This window comes from Uloborus diversus, chromosome 1 (genome assembly GCF_026930045.1).
Source record: "Uloborus diversus isolate 005 chromosome 1, Udiv.v.3.1, whole genome shotgun sequence".
NCBI classification, from domain to species: Eukaryota; Metazoa; Arthropoda; class Arachnida; order Araneae; family Uloboridae; genus Uloborus; species Uloborus diversus.
The window spans coordinates 97,646,171-97,663,591 of NC_072731.1; the positions used below are offsets into that span (position 1 = coordinate 97,646,171).

At 32.1% G+C, this 17,421-nt stretch overlaps 1 protein-coding gene across 1 annotated transcript in view; it reads left to right on the top strand.

The window, feature by feature from the left end:
• Positions 1-15,891, top strand: part of LOC129234417 (uncharacterized) — a 73,948-nt gene extending 58,057 nt beyond the window's left edge. Inside the window, exons 4-5 of the mRNA XM_054868452.1 lie at positions 10,969-10,989; positions 15,624-15,891. Coding sequence (XP_054724427.1) covers positions 10,969-10,989; positions 15,624-15,778 — 176 coding nt within the window. The 3' untranslated portion in view covers positions 15,779-15,891. The remainder of the gene's footprint in view (positions 1-10,968; positions 10,990-15,623) is intronic.
• Positions 15,892-17,421: the final 1,530 nt, after the last annotated feature.

Below are 17,421 nucleotides of genomic sequence, written 5' to 3' on the forward strand. Positions count from 1 at the left end.
TAAAACTTGCGTAATTAAAAAGAAATCTTAATTCGTTTTCATTTAATAATTCCATTTGATATAAAACTAAATTTACGACTAACACATACTATGAAACATTTATTACATCCACTTTTTTCCGCTTTCTCATTCTATACATTTAATGTTACTTTACATTTAATATAATTAAAATTTATGTAACTAAAACATATTTAAATAATGAACATAAGAATACGCAAACACAACATATATGTTATACTAGCAAAATTACCCATAAAAGTAAAACAGCAATAAGTGTAAAGAACGAAATTGTATTTAGTTCGAAACGAAAGCACGACATTGAAGCATATAAAAATCTGAAGAATTTCCAAAATATAAACGAATGAAAACAAAGATCACTAAAAAAAACCGTGCGCTTTATTTATTCAATAGTACACACACACACACACACACGCGCACAAAAAAGTCTCTACTTTGCTTTCCTAAGTGTGCAAAAAGTAGAGGTTTCAAATATTTAATTGACTTTAAATTCATGTTTGCTCCGTATAAGCCTTGATTCAAAATTTTCTTTATGATTACTATTAATATTGCTGTTGTAAGGTAACGAATTTTTGTAACAATGTGTTTTATATTTAATCGTTTAATGGGAAAATTACATGAAATTCACTGTTTTCCATTATAACTGTTTTAAGCTAAGTTTTTAGAAATAAATTATAGCCTATGTTGATCCCTGAAAATGTAGCTACCTGTGGTGAAAACAATTTTCACAATCGTTCCAGTAGTTTTGAAGTTTACCCCGGACGTCCTTACATACAGAAGTAGCTATTTATGTATAAAGATTAATGCAATTGTTCTTAATATTGAGTGAATTAAAATACATTTTTTTTGCATTCCCTCGCATTTCTCTAAATGTTAATTACTAATCATGAAATCTTATAGGAATGAAATTGCGGGTGAAAATCATGTAGTAAAGCTATTCTATCACACTGGTTACCTTAATAGAACTTTTCAGAATTTCTGAGGGGATTGCGCAACCTGACACCTCGGAACAATGCAGAGATAAGGAATAATTTTATGATACGGTAGACTATGATATTCAAATATTCCAGAGTGTCTTATATAATTAAAAACTGTGCGTACGTATCTATCTATGTTCGAGTTACTTCTCTCAAACTTCAGTGAACTGATCATCGAATCTGGTATCGATTAATTTGTAATTTTTCCGTCCTTATGTTTGGCTATTTTACATAATTTTTCGATTTTAATTTGCGGGGATATCAATTAATAACCAATAATTATAACATTTAGATTTCGACATAAAATCCCTGTTTTCCGAAGGCTTTCCTCCATTCAAATTATTATGCAATGCTTTATCTCAACTTGCCGGGTCACTGCTGAACAATGATTTTATAAAAATTTGTAGCGTGAAGAGAATCATATTGAAAAGAAAGATCTGTTGCCATTTTTTCTCGAATATGAACAAATAAAATTATGCCTTTTTTTTTTAGGCTTTTACTGTAATCGGGGGATTTAGAAAAATAACATTTATGGTTATTGTTCCCCAATCTGTTGGGAAACTTTTTAGATTGTTTTTGTTCAAGCGTAATTGTTAAACACCCTTTGACTTGACATAACTTTAATTTTCGTGGTAAACCGTGCAAAGCCGTGCGTCACAGCTAGTTTAGAATATGGGTGACGTAGGTGTGATCTCTCTGTACATAAAATAAAAACTTCATTCACTATTTTTCGCGCACAATTTTCTTTCGTATATGCAAATTCATGGTTAAACCAATTTCCACTTTCTGCGGCGTTTTTTAGTTGAAATGTTTCAGTGTTTACACAACCAAGTCCGTAAAACATTCCCCCTCCCCCTTAAAATTACTAAGCAATGTTGAACAATTTTGATTAACCGGTATGACCCCTAACGATAGCAGTTCCCTTGAAGCATGGTATAAGATAACTTTTGCATTTATTTGCCTAATCATATTTCATAGTTTGATACATTGTGCAATGACCATGTAAAATTTATGGTAGAACGTAATGAAAAAAAAAAAAAAAAAAAACTAAATATTTAATTAAATACTTAATTTTTCACAACGGAACTAGTTTTCAGTCACATACTAATACTGAATCTAGAGTGTTAACCTATAATCAGATGTATGTATGCTAATGCTTTGAAGTACTTTATACAAAAATGGTTAAGAAAATGTAAGTTTTTACTTAAAAAAGGTAAAATGAATTATTACCCTTCACTGAAATAGTAAAGGTTTCTAGGGGAGACATTTTTTAAAAACATTTTTAACGGGTATGGCACTTTTTTAAAAGAATTGCCTAAGAACAAATCATTAAAAAAAAAAGGTAAGAAAAAATAAGTTTAAGATGTTATCAGACACCAACCATAACTTGCACAGTTTTGAACCAAACATATCAATATTGATGTCACAAAAATACTTTCAACTATTTCGATTTACTAAACTATTTTTTTGTTCTCGTTTTTTTAACCATAATATTTAAAGTAGTTTCAAAATATATAAACTTGTGTGTTCAGTATGATATGTTTCTTGTGTGTTCTTAGTAAAAAAGGATATTAGGGTAAGTGCTCCAGTAGTCGGCCACGAGGACATAAATTGCTTATAAATACAATTTGTATAACTCAAAATCCGATATGATGCATTCTCACATAACTTTACCTGTCCCCAATTATTATTCAACAACAGTGAAGTTGTAAATACGTTTTATTAAGTAGTAATGAGTCATTTTATTTTAAATGGTTTGCCCATCATCCTAGTTTGCGATTCGACTTATTACTTCCTTTTACAAAAAAGGAAGTATTGTATTCGCGAAAAAATTTTCACTCAAAAATCGCCCTTAATTTCCATTTTGCTCACCCCCAAATGAATGTTGAGTTTTTTTTTCGATTCGACCACATGCGGAAAAGTGCCTAAGAATGTATAGACACGCGAAATATCCATTTTGACCATCACCGAGGTAATTACAACGACTTTTCTCGTGACGTCTGTATGTATGTGCGTATGTGTGTATGTGCGTATGTGCGTATGTATCTCGCATAACTCAAAAATGGTATGTCCTAGAAAGTTGAAATTTGGTACATAGACTCGTAGTGGGGTCTAGTTGTGCACCTCCTATTTTGGTTGCATTCGGGTGTTTCTAAAGGGGTCTTTTGCACCTTTTTGGGGGGAAATCATTGTTAATTTCGATGCAAACTCAAGTGGTGTTATAATTTGGCGGTCACTTGGCGATATATCGCCAGTCTTTTGGTTGCCAAGTTTTGTCGCCAACTTGGCGAAAAATTTGGCGATTTTTTTTTTTTTTTTTAAATCTGCTTTCAATGTGGCCATTGCTAGTGATATTTAAAGAGTTAGAGAGAGAATCCCATTAAAATTGCAATAATAGGGAAATAGCATTAAATTGGTGTAAAAGGAAGTCATGTGATGCACACATCAGCTCGTTTTTCTCTTAAGAAGATGCACCATCTTTAAATGTTAAGTATACTTATTTTTTTTTTTCGTTCTGATGTAAATTTGCTTAACTTATGTTTTAATGGATAGTATAAGATTACGTTTCAGTTAAAAATTAAACTCCTTCTTCGACTCAATTATTTTTGCCCAGTGGGTGGCCGATCATTAGGTACTGAATTTTTTATGCATTTAAAATAGTCGGCTATGGCAGATTGACCACTGGTTCTATACTGTTTTGTTGATCTACTCAGTAGTCAACTGAGTACCTAATATGGATTTTCTAATGTTCATCAAATACTAATTAAAATAAATTACTGACACAGCGGCAATTTAGCTGTTTTGGGGGGGGGGAAAATCTCTTTCTTACGTTATTTCTTCTAAAGAAAATGTTTCAACTTTCTGCCTAATTTTTTTTTTTGACAAAAGGGGGTTATTTCGTCATTTCATTGCATCTAATGCTGATTTTAACTTAGAATTCAAGAAAACTGATGTGGAAAATTTAGTCCATCGTTGCGTGTAGAATAAATGTTCTACTACTTAACATGTCATTATCAAATGGTGATTTATCGTCTTTCTTATCAAACCATCTTACGTTTATGGTTTGATTTTACTAAGGATAATTATTTTAAATGTTGGTAAATATTTTTATTCGTGCTTTCCATAACCAAATATTTATTTTCTTGGGTTTTCTTCTCTAGGAAATCCAAATTTATTTATTGTTTAAAATAATGCTGACTTAGCTTCAAAACTACATTATGTAGCTACTAATTCCATTTTAGTTCATTCATCGATTACTAATATTCTTGTTGAAGGATGTATGGTTATATTCATGACACCCCAAATGTCTGAATTTTCAATTACCTACTTACAGGCTCTTCACTTGGGCAATCAATCGGGGGGGGGGGGGGGGGGACAGTTGACCCTTCTGGATTTTCACAACATAATGCAATGATGCATTTTTGCTTGTATTTTGATGTTTTTTTTTCCTTTGAAATGAACTGAATTCATACGCACCCGCCGTAAAACTTTGAAAGCACGGACGAGCCTACATAATTCATCTTACTGCAAATCGTTCACAACGAAGTACCATTGTTTTTTATGATGAATTTTGCTTTAGACGTGACCTTGATTGCTAATCTTTTAAGTAAAAGGATTTTTACTTTTATTGTTTTGAGGTGAAATTATTTCAAAAACTACAATTTTGATTTTGTGTTCCGTATGTTAAAGTTTCGTTGTAATGAACTTGGACTAGTCACATGTTAATCATATCGATCAATAATTCGCTCTTTATCGGTTATGAATTCTACCAACTCTTTCGTTCAGTCTTAATGTTAACATAAACTGTTAACAATGAAACCTTTTTGTGCCTTGGTGGGGGGAGGGGGAGTCCAAATTATCATGTTTTGGAAGTTTTATAATGCCTTCTCCCCGCAAAGAAGGAAAAAATCCGGCTTAACCTGGATTTTTTCCATTTATTAAATTTTTTCTTTCGCAGCATATGGTATCATTTTATGGTATCATTTTAGTTAATGAAGTAGAATAGGGGTTTCTCAAACTTGTGGCTCTGAAGCGCCTTTGAAGACTGACTTGAGATCAACCCCCGTCCCCTCTCTCTCCGTACGTGCTTAATACAAGCAATCTAATTGGAAACTGGAGCTGATATGGATAGCTGAAAACTAATAAATAAGGAAAAATTAAGATAGTTTCCCACACAAAATTTAACTCAACTGTTCAAAGCTTTATTTTAGACAACTTATTACTAGAACATATGAAATCCAAGATGAAAAGAAATAAATACAGTCTTTTGAGGTAATTTAGGATCGAATCGAGGTTGGCGTACACATTATTTACTTTCACAACATTAATAAGAGGGTTGATTTTATTTTGTCTGATAAACCCTAAGCCCCCCCCCCCCTCCGCCTTGACATTCTTTTGCACCCCACTCCCGTAGGTTGAGATACGCTGGTGTAGAAGTTAAATGATGAGAAAAAAAATGCATGAGATGCATATTCAAACTAATTGTAGTTTAGAAAAAAATATAACTGGAATAATTATTTACTAGAACAATTATTTTTTTAAGTACACTGCTGTGCTGAAAGTTTCGCATTTAATTTTTTCCAATTTATTCACTTACACCTCATAAGAGTAACGAAAATGAAATGACCGACTACTGGCTCATGCATGGCCGAGCACTGGGTTTCTGTGGCCGACTACTTGATCATTTTCAATTGTAGTTTAGAAAAAAATATAACTGGAATAATTATTTACTAGAACAATTATTTTTTTAAGTACACTGCTGTGCTGAAAGTTTCGCATTTAATTTTTTCCAATTTATTCACTTACACCTCATAAGAGTAACGAAAATGAAATGACCGACTACTGGCTCATGCATGGCCGAGCACTGGGTTTCTGTGGCTGACTACTTGATCATTTTCTCCTATTAACAATAGCTTGGTTTTTAAAATAAAAATATCTTTATTCCAGAAACAAGTTAGTGAATCATAATCAGAAAGGTACAGCTTAAAGGTTTACATTGTTTTTGTTCATGTTTTGATAACTAAAATTTATAGATTAACAATGCTCAACAACTAATCTCTTAAATGGCCGGCTACTGGAGCATTTACCCTACATTTTGAGGAAATAAATCCCCCCCCCCGCAAAAAAAATCTTGTATTCAAATATTGGTAAAAATTATTTGCACTTTTCAATTTACTTGTTTTCGTCAAAGATATATATGGAAAACGAGAAAAAAACCTCCAAATATAGGGAAAAAAAGAAAACAGTTCAAAAGTTGCGCAGTTAAGTCGCAAGTTCACTGCAAAAGATGAAAAACAAAAGGTCCATATATTTCCTCTTTTGAAACTAAAAAACGTCACCAACAGATGGCACTGCTTTAATGCCATCGATTTCCTGATCACAATAGCAAATTACCAACGTTTGGTGAAAGGTTTTGAAAACAGGTCATTTTCAGCTTTGTTGTATTGATTGAAAGACTTATATCTCACATTTCCTATTCGGAGAGATTGACAAGAGGGCTCAAAAGGATGTCTTTCTCCTTCCTTGAAAACAATTTGTCAAATATTTGTCACGCTGATATGATGATGAAAGAACTGTCAAGAATTTTATGGTATTTGTCACGCAAGCGTCTGTTTTAAAGGTAACGAATGGAATGATTTTCTGATAGTACACATTCAAAATTAAAAATATATACTAAACAATTGATATTCGTTTTACGTCTTTGCAGAAACCAAAAATTACTACATGATTCGTACTTCAATTGAAGCTTTTTAAAAAATATTTTTGCGTCAATAGGCAGTGGTTTAGTTGGCTTAACGATGGTTGACGGCGTCCCTTCCCCCTCCTCCTCCTCCAATTTCTGTTCATGACCAATGCTGCTCCATTTTTTAACTAGTGTCGTTGGTGATCATATTATTTTGTGTCAACTGTTTTTCCTATCTCTTTGCGTTTCAGTATCAACTGATTTGCATTAAATGCTTTAATTTTTTTTAATGTAACTCTAGTATAGCTGGAGTTATTTCTTACCCCAAAAATAGAAAATAAATACGAATTAAAAATTAAAAAAAAAAAAAAACCGCTATAATGTGTATTTTTAAACCATTATTTGTGTCTGCAGTAATTTGCATTTTTTGTTCTTCAAAATGTTGGATAACTGATTAGTTTAGTTTTTTGGGATGTTTTTCCTGAATCTAATGATTGAAGGAGAAATGTAAAGGATTTTGGCCAAAAAAAAATAAATAAATAAAAATAAAAATAATAATCAAGATTGCAAACAGCAACCAAAAATACACCAATAATGTATCAGATGTAATGGAAACTAGGAAAAAAAGAATGCATTTTTGGAAAGAAAAGCCAAACTTTTAGTATCCTTCCTCTTTAGAAACACAACAAATCATACAAGGGAACAGAAAAGACGAAATATCCCTAACAACTAACAAAAGTTTAAAACTTAAAGCGGAAAAGTGTATTGGAGTTTTAAAAATTAAAATTTCAGAGACGATCAAGTGATTCAAGTAAAATCTCCCTATTAAAAAGAGACATATTTATATTCTGATTTGAGAAAGTTTAATTTCTGCTCTGTGTCGTTTAAGTCAGTGATTGACAACCTACATCCTGTGGGCCAGATCCGACTCATGGTTTTTAGCCATGTAGCTCGTTGATTTGTTCAATGTTACAAATCGAGAATCACAATTATTGACAATGTAACAAAACTGGTGCCAAATATTCAGAAATTAATTTCAGAAAAGCATGAATTAGCTACATAATTCATCAAGTAATGATAACAAAAATTATTGATTTGTATCCCCCCCCCATGTCTTTAAGAAAAGAAAGGCATATTTTGAAACTTTACGTGTCTTTTGGCCCGCGAGAATGGTTTTAATGTAAGATGTGGCCCTCTGGTAGAAAAAGGTTGGACACCACTAATAGGAGGCGATATGAAGAAATAATTCTTCAACCTCCCAATGTCGCTGTCATAGACCTTTTAACGCATGATATGATTTAAAATATTTTGATTTGAATATTTTTAGTCAGTGTTTTAAGAAGCTTAAATAACTAAAATAAGATCTTTAGTGAAAGAGATTGTTTAAATATACATGTTTATTAAAACTTGAAGAAGATTCAATTTTGTTCTAGTTTTTCCTTCCACGAAAGCGAAGAAAAACAACGTTTTGAACAATGACTAAGCAAATACACTTTCTCCGATACGAAACACGGATAAACAAGCCATCAACCTTTTCTAATGCAGTTTTTCACGCTGATCAGAAATCTGCAAACCATTTTGCTCTATCACGTCAGGTTTTCAAGATATCAACAAAAAAAACATATTTTTTTAATTCCCTTTCTTTTTTTCGTTTTTTTTTAAATTTTATTTTATTTTAATAAAAAGCCAATTTTTTCCATGGATTGTAAGTAGTTCAGACGGCCCCCCTCAAATTTTAATACCTCAATGGAAATCTATAAGCTACAATGTTATTTAAAAATGTTTAGTCCCCCTTCACATTTCATTATTATGCCCCTAATTCATATAAAGTTAAGGCATATGAAGAACTTCGTGACGGCACTAGATAACAACTTAGATACTTTTCGGAATCTAATCAACAAGTTTCTAGAGTTTAGTTATGCGAAAGTGAAAAAAAAAGGGGGGGGGGGGGTAGCATTGGTCACTTGGATCCACAAATAAGGATGACTATTGATTTACTGAGCAGTATTGAAAAATATGCATGGTTGGCATTCAAGTCTGTTGTAGCAAATTTCCTTGGAAATAATAAATCTCCTGATTATATAAATGTATAAATTTTGTACAGAAGTGCATTACAGCGTACTGCTTGATGGGTTGCAACATGTACCTCAAGATTCATCTCCTTGGCTCACACCATGACTTCTTTCCCAATAACGTAGGTTCTGTCAGTGATGAACTCGACAAACGTTTATATTAGGACATTTTAGTGATGGATGGAGCCTGATTTAAGTGTAATCTCTTGAAGCCCGGGCTTAGGAGCCTCCAAAAATTTGAATTTTTTTTTTTTTTTTACATACATACATATTTTCAATTGTTTTGAACAATATGAATTATTCTTTGTTCAAGTGTAAGTAAAAATATAAATGTTATTACTGGCTCCGTTTCACCAAAGCTTATGAGTTTAGTGGAAAACCAACTTTTTTTTCCACTAAGCGGGACAATTATAAGGAGTGACATCCAGCTTAGAATTAGATGGCTCACCTGGCACTCCTAGTTAATACAGAGGTCACTCTTACTGCCTATGGCATTTATTTTGTTGCTGTTAATTTACAATATTTCACGATGTTTGAATCTTTTAAAACTGCTTATTTATGTGAACTTCAAATAACTATACGTGGCAGCTTATATACATGCAAGTGCAAAGGGTGTCATAGAGAAGAAGGGTCAATGGGGTCACCCCCCCCCCCAAAAAAAAAATTGTTGGTACAGAGTAGATTAGGTTTTTTTTTCGGTTTTTTTTGTAGGGTACGCCAATACTTTTGGGAATGGAAACCTCTGCAATGACGAAAAATGTGCGATTGTGCAATTTAAGGGGGCCTTGGTAATTTAGTCACGCTATCAGGATCGATGGCATGTAACAATGTAGGCTAACTACTGCCGGATAATTCAGCGCAACTTGCCAAATATTCAGCACAAACGCAAGTGTACAGCCATGAAATTCAAACCAAACTGACTTTAAATTAAGGCAATTTATGTCATACCGATGTATTTTATATGTGTATTATACCTTAAAGTAAATGATGCTGTGTAGTTTATGTTAATTAGTACTCTATCCAACAATATGTGCTGTACTGTAACTTGTCTGCGAGTTGTTTGCCTTGATACAATGTTAAACATATATAAATGGTTCATGTCAGATATCTCAAAAACAGTGGGTGATATAGACAAACGGTTTGCATATTTTTAATCAACGTGTCTGGATTGTCTTAAAACCAGTGTCGGATACCAAGGTATCCGCCGAAACATTTTTTTGTTTGTCAGTGTAATTAACAAATTGAAAGCTTTTAGAAATGCGGTTTATGAAATTATGATTATTTTGAATTTTGAATATTTAATTTTCTTATTAATGGTTCCCATTGTTTTGAATAATTTTCTTTTAATTGGTTTTGAAAATAATTTCAAGAATTTTTTTAAAAAGTTATTTAATTTGAATTAATGTTTTCTACTACTGAATTTGCTTTTGATTTTGCATTTGCCGTTAGTGAAAGTCAGCAAAGTCTTACAGCATTGCGCTGACTTAAAAAAAAAAAAAAAAAAAAAAAAAAAAAAAAAAAAAAAAAACACGAATATGATGGCCAAGACCCGTAGTGCATTACCTATACCCTATTTCCCTCGGGTAATGTGGGGCCAGCGAAGTTTTTTCATGTGACCCATTATTGTGTTCAATGTTACGAAAGGACCATCTTCAATTGATGTTACGAATGGTTATTGTAAATTTTTAGTCAAGTAGTCATAAAGTGGTTTAAGAAAAACAGATCCAACGTTAGCCTCAATTAAATGAGCAAGTCTAAATGATGACTGCAATCTTTGGTTTCTAATTTTCTTTCATTTTCTTTGTTTTTTCATTTTATCTAAAAGTATTTTAATTCTTTAATTAAAATTTATATTTGTTCTATCGCACGAGATTCATCATGATCTGATGTGTGGTCCGCGAGTAAAAAATGTTAGGCACCTCTGGCCTTAAAGAAACTTTTCAGCAATATTTTTACTTTTTTGCTGTTATTTTATGATGAATTACATCTTGACTTGGTATTATAACTTAAATTAAAACACTAAAAGGATATATTTATTTTAAGTGTTCAAATAGGTACATTTATGTGCTCTGTATATCTGTTCCCTCCATAAATGTTCATTTTTTTATTAATATTATTGCTGTAATAGTTCCACGTAAATTAATTCGTATGTGATATGTTGCATAAAAAAGATTAATTAAATTCTAAGTAATTAATTTCGCTGTAATTTCTTCCTTAGGCATTCAAGGTCACAGAATTGGTAAGTTATTAATTTTGTTATGCCTTTTGAACTTCATTACGCGTTTTAAATACTTATTAGCTATTGCCCCTCCCCTCAAATGAAAAAAGTGAGAGGTGTGCTTTTCTACTATAATCTGTACGTGTAGGAGGAAAACGAAGATCATATTTGGATTCAGGGAGTCAATTTGCATAAGAATAATCCGGAATAGCCTCAGAAGCATTTGAGAGTTTTTTTTTTTTTGTTGCACAGTGTGTTTGGGGGGGGGGGTGCCCCCTATGTTTTACGTTTTGCTGCATGTGCACAAGAATTTGAGCTTTGCACATCTCTAGTCATTCAGATTAATGTTTACGGTTATTGTAATGCTCTTTTCCCCTTCCAAATAAAAAAAAATGGCTCTGAATCAGAGGAGGGGAGAGTTCTACAAAGGGGGTGCGAGGGGGGAATGTGGTCGTATTTGGAAACAAGGGATCATTTTACGTAAGAATTAGCCAGAGGAATCTTTTTGAATGAAAACCTGCGATTCAACTCGTATGCAACGTGCGACATTAACATAATAGTTTTTTTTTTTTTTTGCATCGCGAACATTTTTTTAGACATGGGAGTCATAGAAGCAAGTCTTATACTCTCATTCTGCACCGATTTTTTTTTTTTTACAAACATCTTTCTTACAAAAGCAGAATTTACAGATCGTTTTTCGTGATTTTTCTAATTTTTTTTGGGGGGGGGGAGGGGGGAAGGGGTATATCCTCCAAGTCCCCTTTTTGCGATCGGTGTCCATAATCTTGAACTTTGAATCTCACTTGCCTGCCAAAACCTTGTAGCAATTCATATAGAGCTCCTTTAGCCTTACAAAAAAAAAAAAAAAAAAAAAAACCCTCCGAAACTAAGGAGAATTGAAAAAAACTTGGGGACCTTTAAAAAAACAGTGGTGCGTATTGAGGGAAAAAGGAGGTCATATTCGGATTCAGGGGGTCATTTTGCATAAAAATCAGCCGACGAAATGTCAGAAGCATTTTGAAGTTTTTTTTTTTTTTTTTTTTTTTTTTGTCACAGTGTTATTTGTTAGTGAATAAAACTACGTTTTACTGTAATATACACCATTCACAAAGTATTTCGGAATACTTTGTTACCGTAAAAAGAAAAAAAAAACAATATAAATGACATTTTCACAGCAATTAAAAGAAAAATAGCCTCGCATTTGTTCTCAAGCAATTAATTTCACAAGTTTAACGGAATGACGCTATAGCAAAATGTTAGTACCACCAGAAAGGGAAAATTCGCTCTCAAAACTCTCCACGAATTGCACACTTCTACTAAAAATGGGAATAATTTCCTCGAACTAATTATGAACGAACACGCGTTGACCACAATATCTAGTCAAAATATCTAACTAGCCAGTTACTTGAGATCCACCCAAAACCAAATCCATGTCAATATTTACTGTAATCTAACTGTAACAACTGTCTTATTGTAAGAACTTTAAAGACGTGGTTATGAGAAAATCAAGCAAGAAAAAGTAAATTTTAGTTATATGCAGTGCATTCAAGTTTAGTAAATTTCTGCTAGTTTTCTGAGTAAATCATTGATTTTTGTTTACCCGCGAATGTTCCAAAAATGGAACATCATATTTAACTGAAAATTTTCCCAAGAAATAACGTTAAAATAAACAAGTTTTTTTTTAACACAGTTTAGTCTTATTTCAAAGTATTTTTTGATTTCCTGCTTGATTGTTTATATATTTTCAATTATTTATTGCGATTTTTCAAAGATGTTTTTTTTTTAACTGTTGGAAACTTTTTCTTATAAAATTTAACGCAAATTGGCTTTTTCAGAAAATGTGATGATATTTGTTATAGTTGTGAAAAATACTTCCAAGTATGATTTTAAAATGCTTGTAGAAATGTACAATGATATTTCCAAAAGGTGTACACCTTCAAAATAGCATGTTCCAATTTTGGAACATTGGCGCTTTTAGGGAGTCAAATTTCCAAGAAGTAAATCGTTCGACTTCAAAGGGGAAATTTCATTTTTCGTAACATATGTTTCTTTTTTCTTCTCATTTTGAATGTACTCTGATGTAGATGTTGGCAAAACCAAGTAAGTTTATATTTTGAAAGGATATGACGTTTCGTTAGCAAAGAAAATAATAACAGTCTACTGTTTGACGGACTATATGGTTCCGAATTCACACCTGCTCGGACAGCTTCATTGTCACGTGATAATAAAAAATAATATTAGTGAGCGTTTTATTCTTCATATTTTAAATGCAGTTCAATAATTCGCTAGCTTTGTTTTCGAGCGAAACGAAATTCTGTTTGACGTATACCAACTGTTTATAAATGTTAAAAAATGTCTACAAGATTTTTTTACTGTAGAACAAGCTTTGGCTTATTTAGAGACATTGTCAGATTCGGATTTGTCAAATGTAGATATATGCCAATTACCCCCTGATGAACCAGGCAATATCACTGAGGAAGAAGACATTCTAGAAGACGAGTTACAACCTATTACACCTATTGATGTATGTGGACAGGTGGACATTTTTTCCACCAACTCTCGTGAAAATTTAACAAAAAAATCGGAGGAAGAACAAAGTCTGAAATCATTAGATAATAAAAGAAAAAAGCGAATGAAAACGGAAAAAAAGAAAAAGTTGGAGTTATCATTAAATAAAAGTAGAAAAAGAATGAAAATGGATTTAACTTGGGTGAAGAAAGCTAATTTTCAGAAACTGATTTCATCAGAAAGTATTGAACCGCTTCGACACGCATTTCCGAGCATAGTAGATTTATCTCCAATTGATTTATTTTTTAAAAATTTTTCATTTGCAGTATGTTGAACACTTAGCAAATATGACAAACTTGTATGCATTGCAAAAAGGAGAATCAATAGATGTTGACAGAGATGAAATCCAACAATTTTTTGGTTTGCTGCTATTGAGTGGGTACCATTCCGTTCCTGAATCTGAAGATATGTATTGGAGCAGTGCAGAAGATAGATCTGTGCCAATTGTACCAACAGTTATGCCTCGAATTCGTTTTTCAAAAATAAAAAGCAGCTTTCATTTGATGAATAACCATGAATTAAAACAAAATGACAAACTTGGAAAAATATACCCTCTTTACGAAGAATTGTGTAAAAACCTTCAACAATTTGGTGTATTTTATGAAAAATTGAGCATAGATGAATCTATGGTTCCCTACTACGGTCAGCATTCATGTAAAATGTTTATTAGAGGAAAACCAATAAGATTCGGCTTCAAAATTTGGATGCTGTGCTCTTCAAGTGGATACCCATATTCCATGGAGATTTATTCAAGCAAAAAAGAAGGATCCCCTGATGTGCAATTAGGATCCAGAGTTGTAAATGATCTATTATCAGTTTTGACTGACACGTCTAAGCATGAAGTATACTTTGATAACTTTTTTACATCATATGACTTAACTTCCCAGCTATCAAAAAAAAGGTGTACGAAAAACAGGAACAATTCGTGAAAACGAACTGGCCAATGTCCACTGAAATCCAAAAAAGCCCTTTCTAAAGAAGATCGAGGAAATTTTGACTATCGATCTGATGGATCAGTGTACATGTACAGCTGGAATGATAATGCAGTGGTTACAGTAGCATCTAATTGTTATACACATGAGCCACTTGCATCTGTAAAACGTTACTCAAAAGCGCAGAAATGCAAGATATATGTGCCACAACCTCATCTTATCAAGAGATACAATGAAGGAATGGGGGGAGTGGACGTCTTGGACAAACTTTTAGGGAGCTACAGACCTCATTTGAGGAGTAAAAAATGGTGGTGGAATCTTTTTAGTAATGCTCTGAATATTTCAGTTGTAGCTAGATGGTTACTTCATTGTGAGTTACACGAAGTCAAGATGAAGCATTTAGAGTTCCGAAGAGAAAAAAAAACTCACATCCTAAGAAGAAAAGTACGAGTGGAAAGTCATCTAGGGCCTCGTTGTCATTTACATAAACAATCAGGAATGTGTGACGGACATTATATTCAATCTGCATCCCAAGGACATTGTGTGGTGTGCAAAAAAAAAATACGACTAAGAAATGTTTCCATTGCGACAAACGACTTCACCAGCAATGCTTCCTTTCATATCATAGGCATTAGATATTTGTGTATTGCATTTTCTGAATTCTGGTATGTACATAAATGCAATTTAAAATATTATTTTTTCCGTAATAAAGTATGCTAAGATAAAAACCGCAATCAAAACCTCTTAGTTTAAAAATTCTCTGAAAAAAAAAAAAAAAAAAACCTTCATGCAAAGCGCCAATGTTCCAAAAACGGAACACACTGAAAAACAAAGTAAAATTTTTTTTTCTAGAAATTTTTTTTATTTCTGTATTTACTAGACATAAATAGACATAATTTCAAAAAATTACTCAAATTTGATCTTCCGTCAATAGTTCGGCGGTTAAACAAATTCCGAATTTAGAAAGAAGAACACTGGGCTCTCTTAATTTCTCTAAGTCTCACTATCGCGTGTTTTTTTTCCTCAAAAGCTAATTTGTTCATCTACCTTAAGGAGTTTGTTTAAAGGTTTTGTATTCTCTTAGATGGCGAGATGTCTCTGATTTACAATAAATGTACGCATGCATGGCTTATATACCTTCCCTTCTCTTTTCAGATGCTCCTCATAGCCTCTCATCAGTGTCTCTAAGAGCAACTTCGTCGTTTTTCTGCACAGCCTGTAGTTCAACATTTGTATACATTCTCACACTTCTCTTAATACGAGCTGATGTTAATTGTTTTTGTAATTTTAGAAGTGGAAGTGATTGCTAAGAAACTTATCACGCATTACTTGTTTGTACATATCATTTAAGATCGGTATATTTTGCATAAAGTATTTATTTCAATGAATATTTTTATACAATTAGAATTAAGGTTAAAATTAATATCGGAATTCGCAATAGAAGAAACTAGGTTAGGATTTTTTTAAATATGCCATCCTCATTTGAAAAACATGTAACATTATCATAATTAAGAATTTTTTTTTGTACTCTTTCGATACGTCTGTAAGGTAAAATAGATATTTTAAAAAATCTTTATGTAATTGCTGAAAAAGTATATATATATATATATATATATATATATATATATATATATATATATATATATATATATATATATATATATATATATATATATATATATATAATCAGCTTTAGTTTTTTCTCTTTTTTTAAGAAGACAAAGATTTTTGAAATGAAACAAGGCGACGGCGCCAGTTTGTCAATATTAAAAGTGTATACATTAAAAAAAGTCTTGCATTACGTTGCACGGTACTTGGTACATTTGTTACTTTGTTACTTGTATATGTATTTACAGCCATTCCGCTGAAATCAACCACTAATCTTTTTTTCATAACTCATCATTTTCACAGAAGTTTTACTTAGAAGACGTCGTTCAGAACTAAACACACATTCACAACATCATAAACAGTTTGATTTTAATTTTGTGTATGTTGATTTTGTTTTTACAATAACAAGACTGCGAGGCCGATTTTTAAAGCAATTTTTTAGATAAGTGCATAGCTTAATTTCAGATTTTCGGTACATTTCAGAGATTAAAGATGGCTTTCCGAGCCACTTTTTGCCAAGGACTATAAACCAAAAACTCAAAATTATACGTTTCGTACTCCTGCATTTATAACTCCTATCTCACTGCTTCCAATTAATTTACGAAAACGTAAAGAGATATTTCTGAGAAAATTTTCAGATACGGAAAACAATTAAAAATATAAGATACTAGCACAATAATACTTTTTTACTTTCGTGTTTTGATGCAATCGAATTTTAAAATATAATGAAAAGTTCGTATTTTTCAGCTTGCGTAACTATGAGCACGTAAAATGAATTCACCTCCTCAAAAGAGAGAGAGAAAAAAATCTTACTAAAAAACAACACGATTATGATATTTCTTTAGAAATTCTCATGCAATATCAATACAGTTTTCGTAATTCTAAAATACAGCACAATAAATAACGTACATTGGTGACCATCACAACTACATCAATGATATAAATCAGTCTTCAGTAGAAATGAAGGAAGAATATGGAGAAAAGTACAGCACAGAAAAATCGGTATTTATTTTGCTTCTAAAAATCTCTTATTAATGTTCATTATCTATTTATTTACTTTTAAGCAGCACATGTGTATGACATCTTAGCTGAATTTAAGGTTTGATATGTTTAAAGACTCGGGGCAGAAATGTGTCAAGCCACCATTTTCGATCAAAATTTTTGCTTCTTCTAACTAAAATTGAAATAAGAATGGCAACGGATTATGTCATTTGGAGAAAAAAAATGTCTGATTTAAGTTTTGTAGTGTATAGAATGTATAATACCCTTGAAAAATTCTACAAATCTTTACTAATAATAAAGCTGAAAGTATCTGGATCTCTGTCTGTCTGTCAGGATCGCTGTG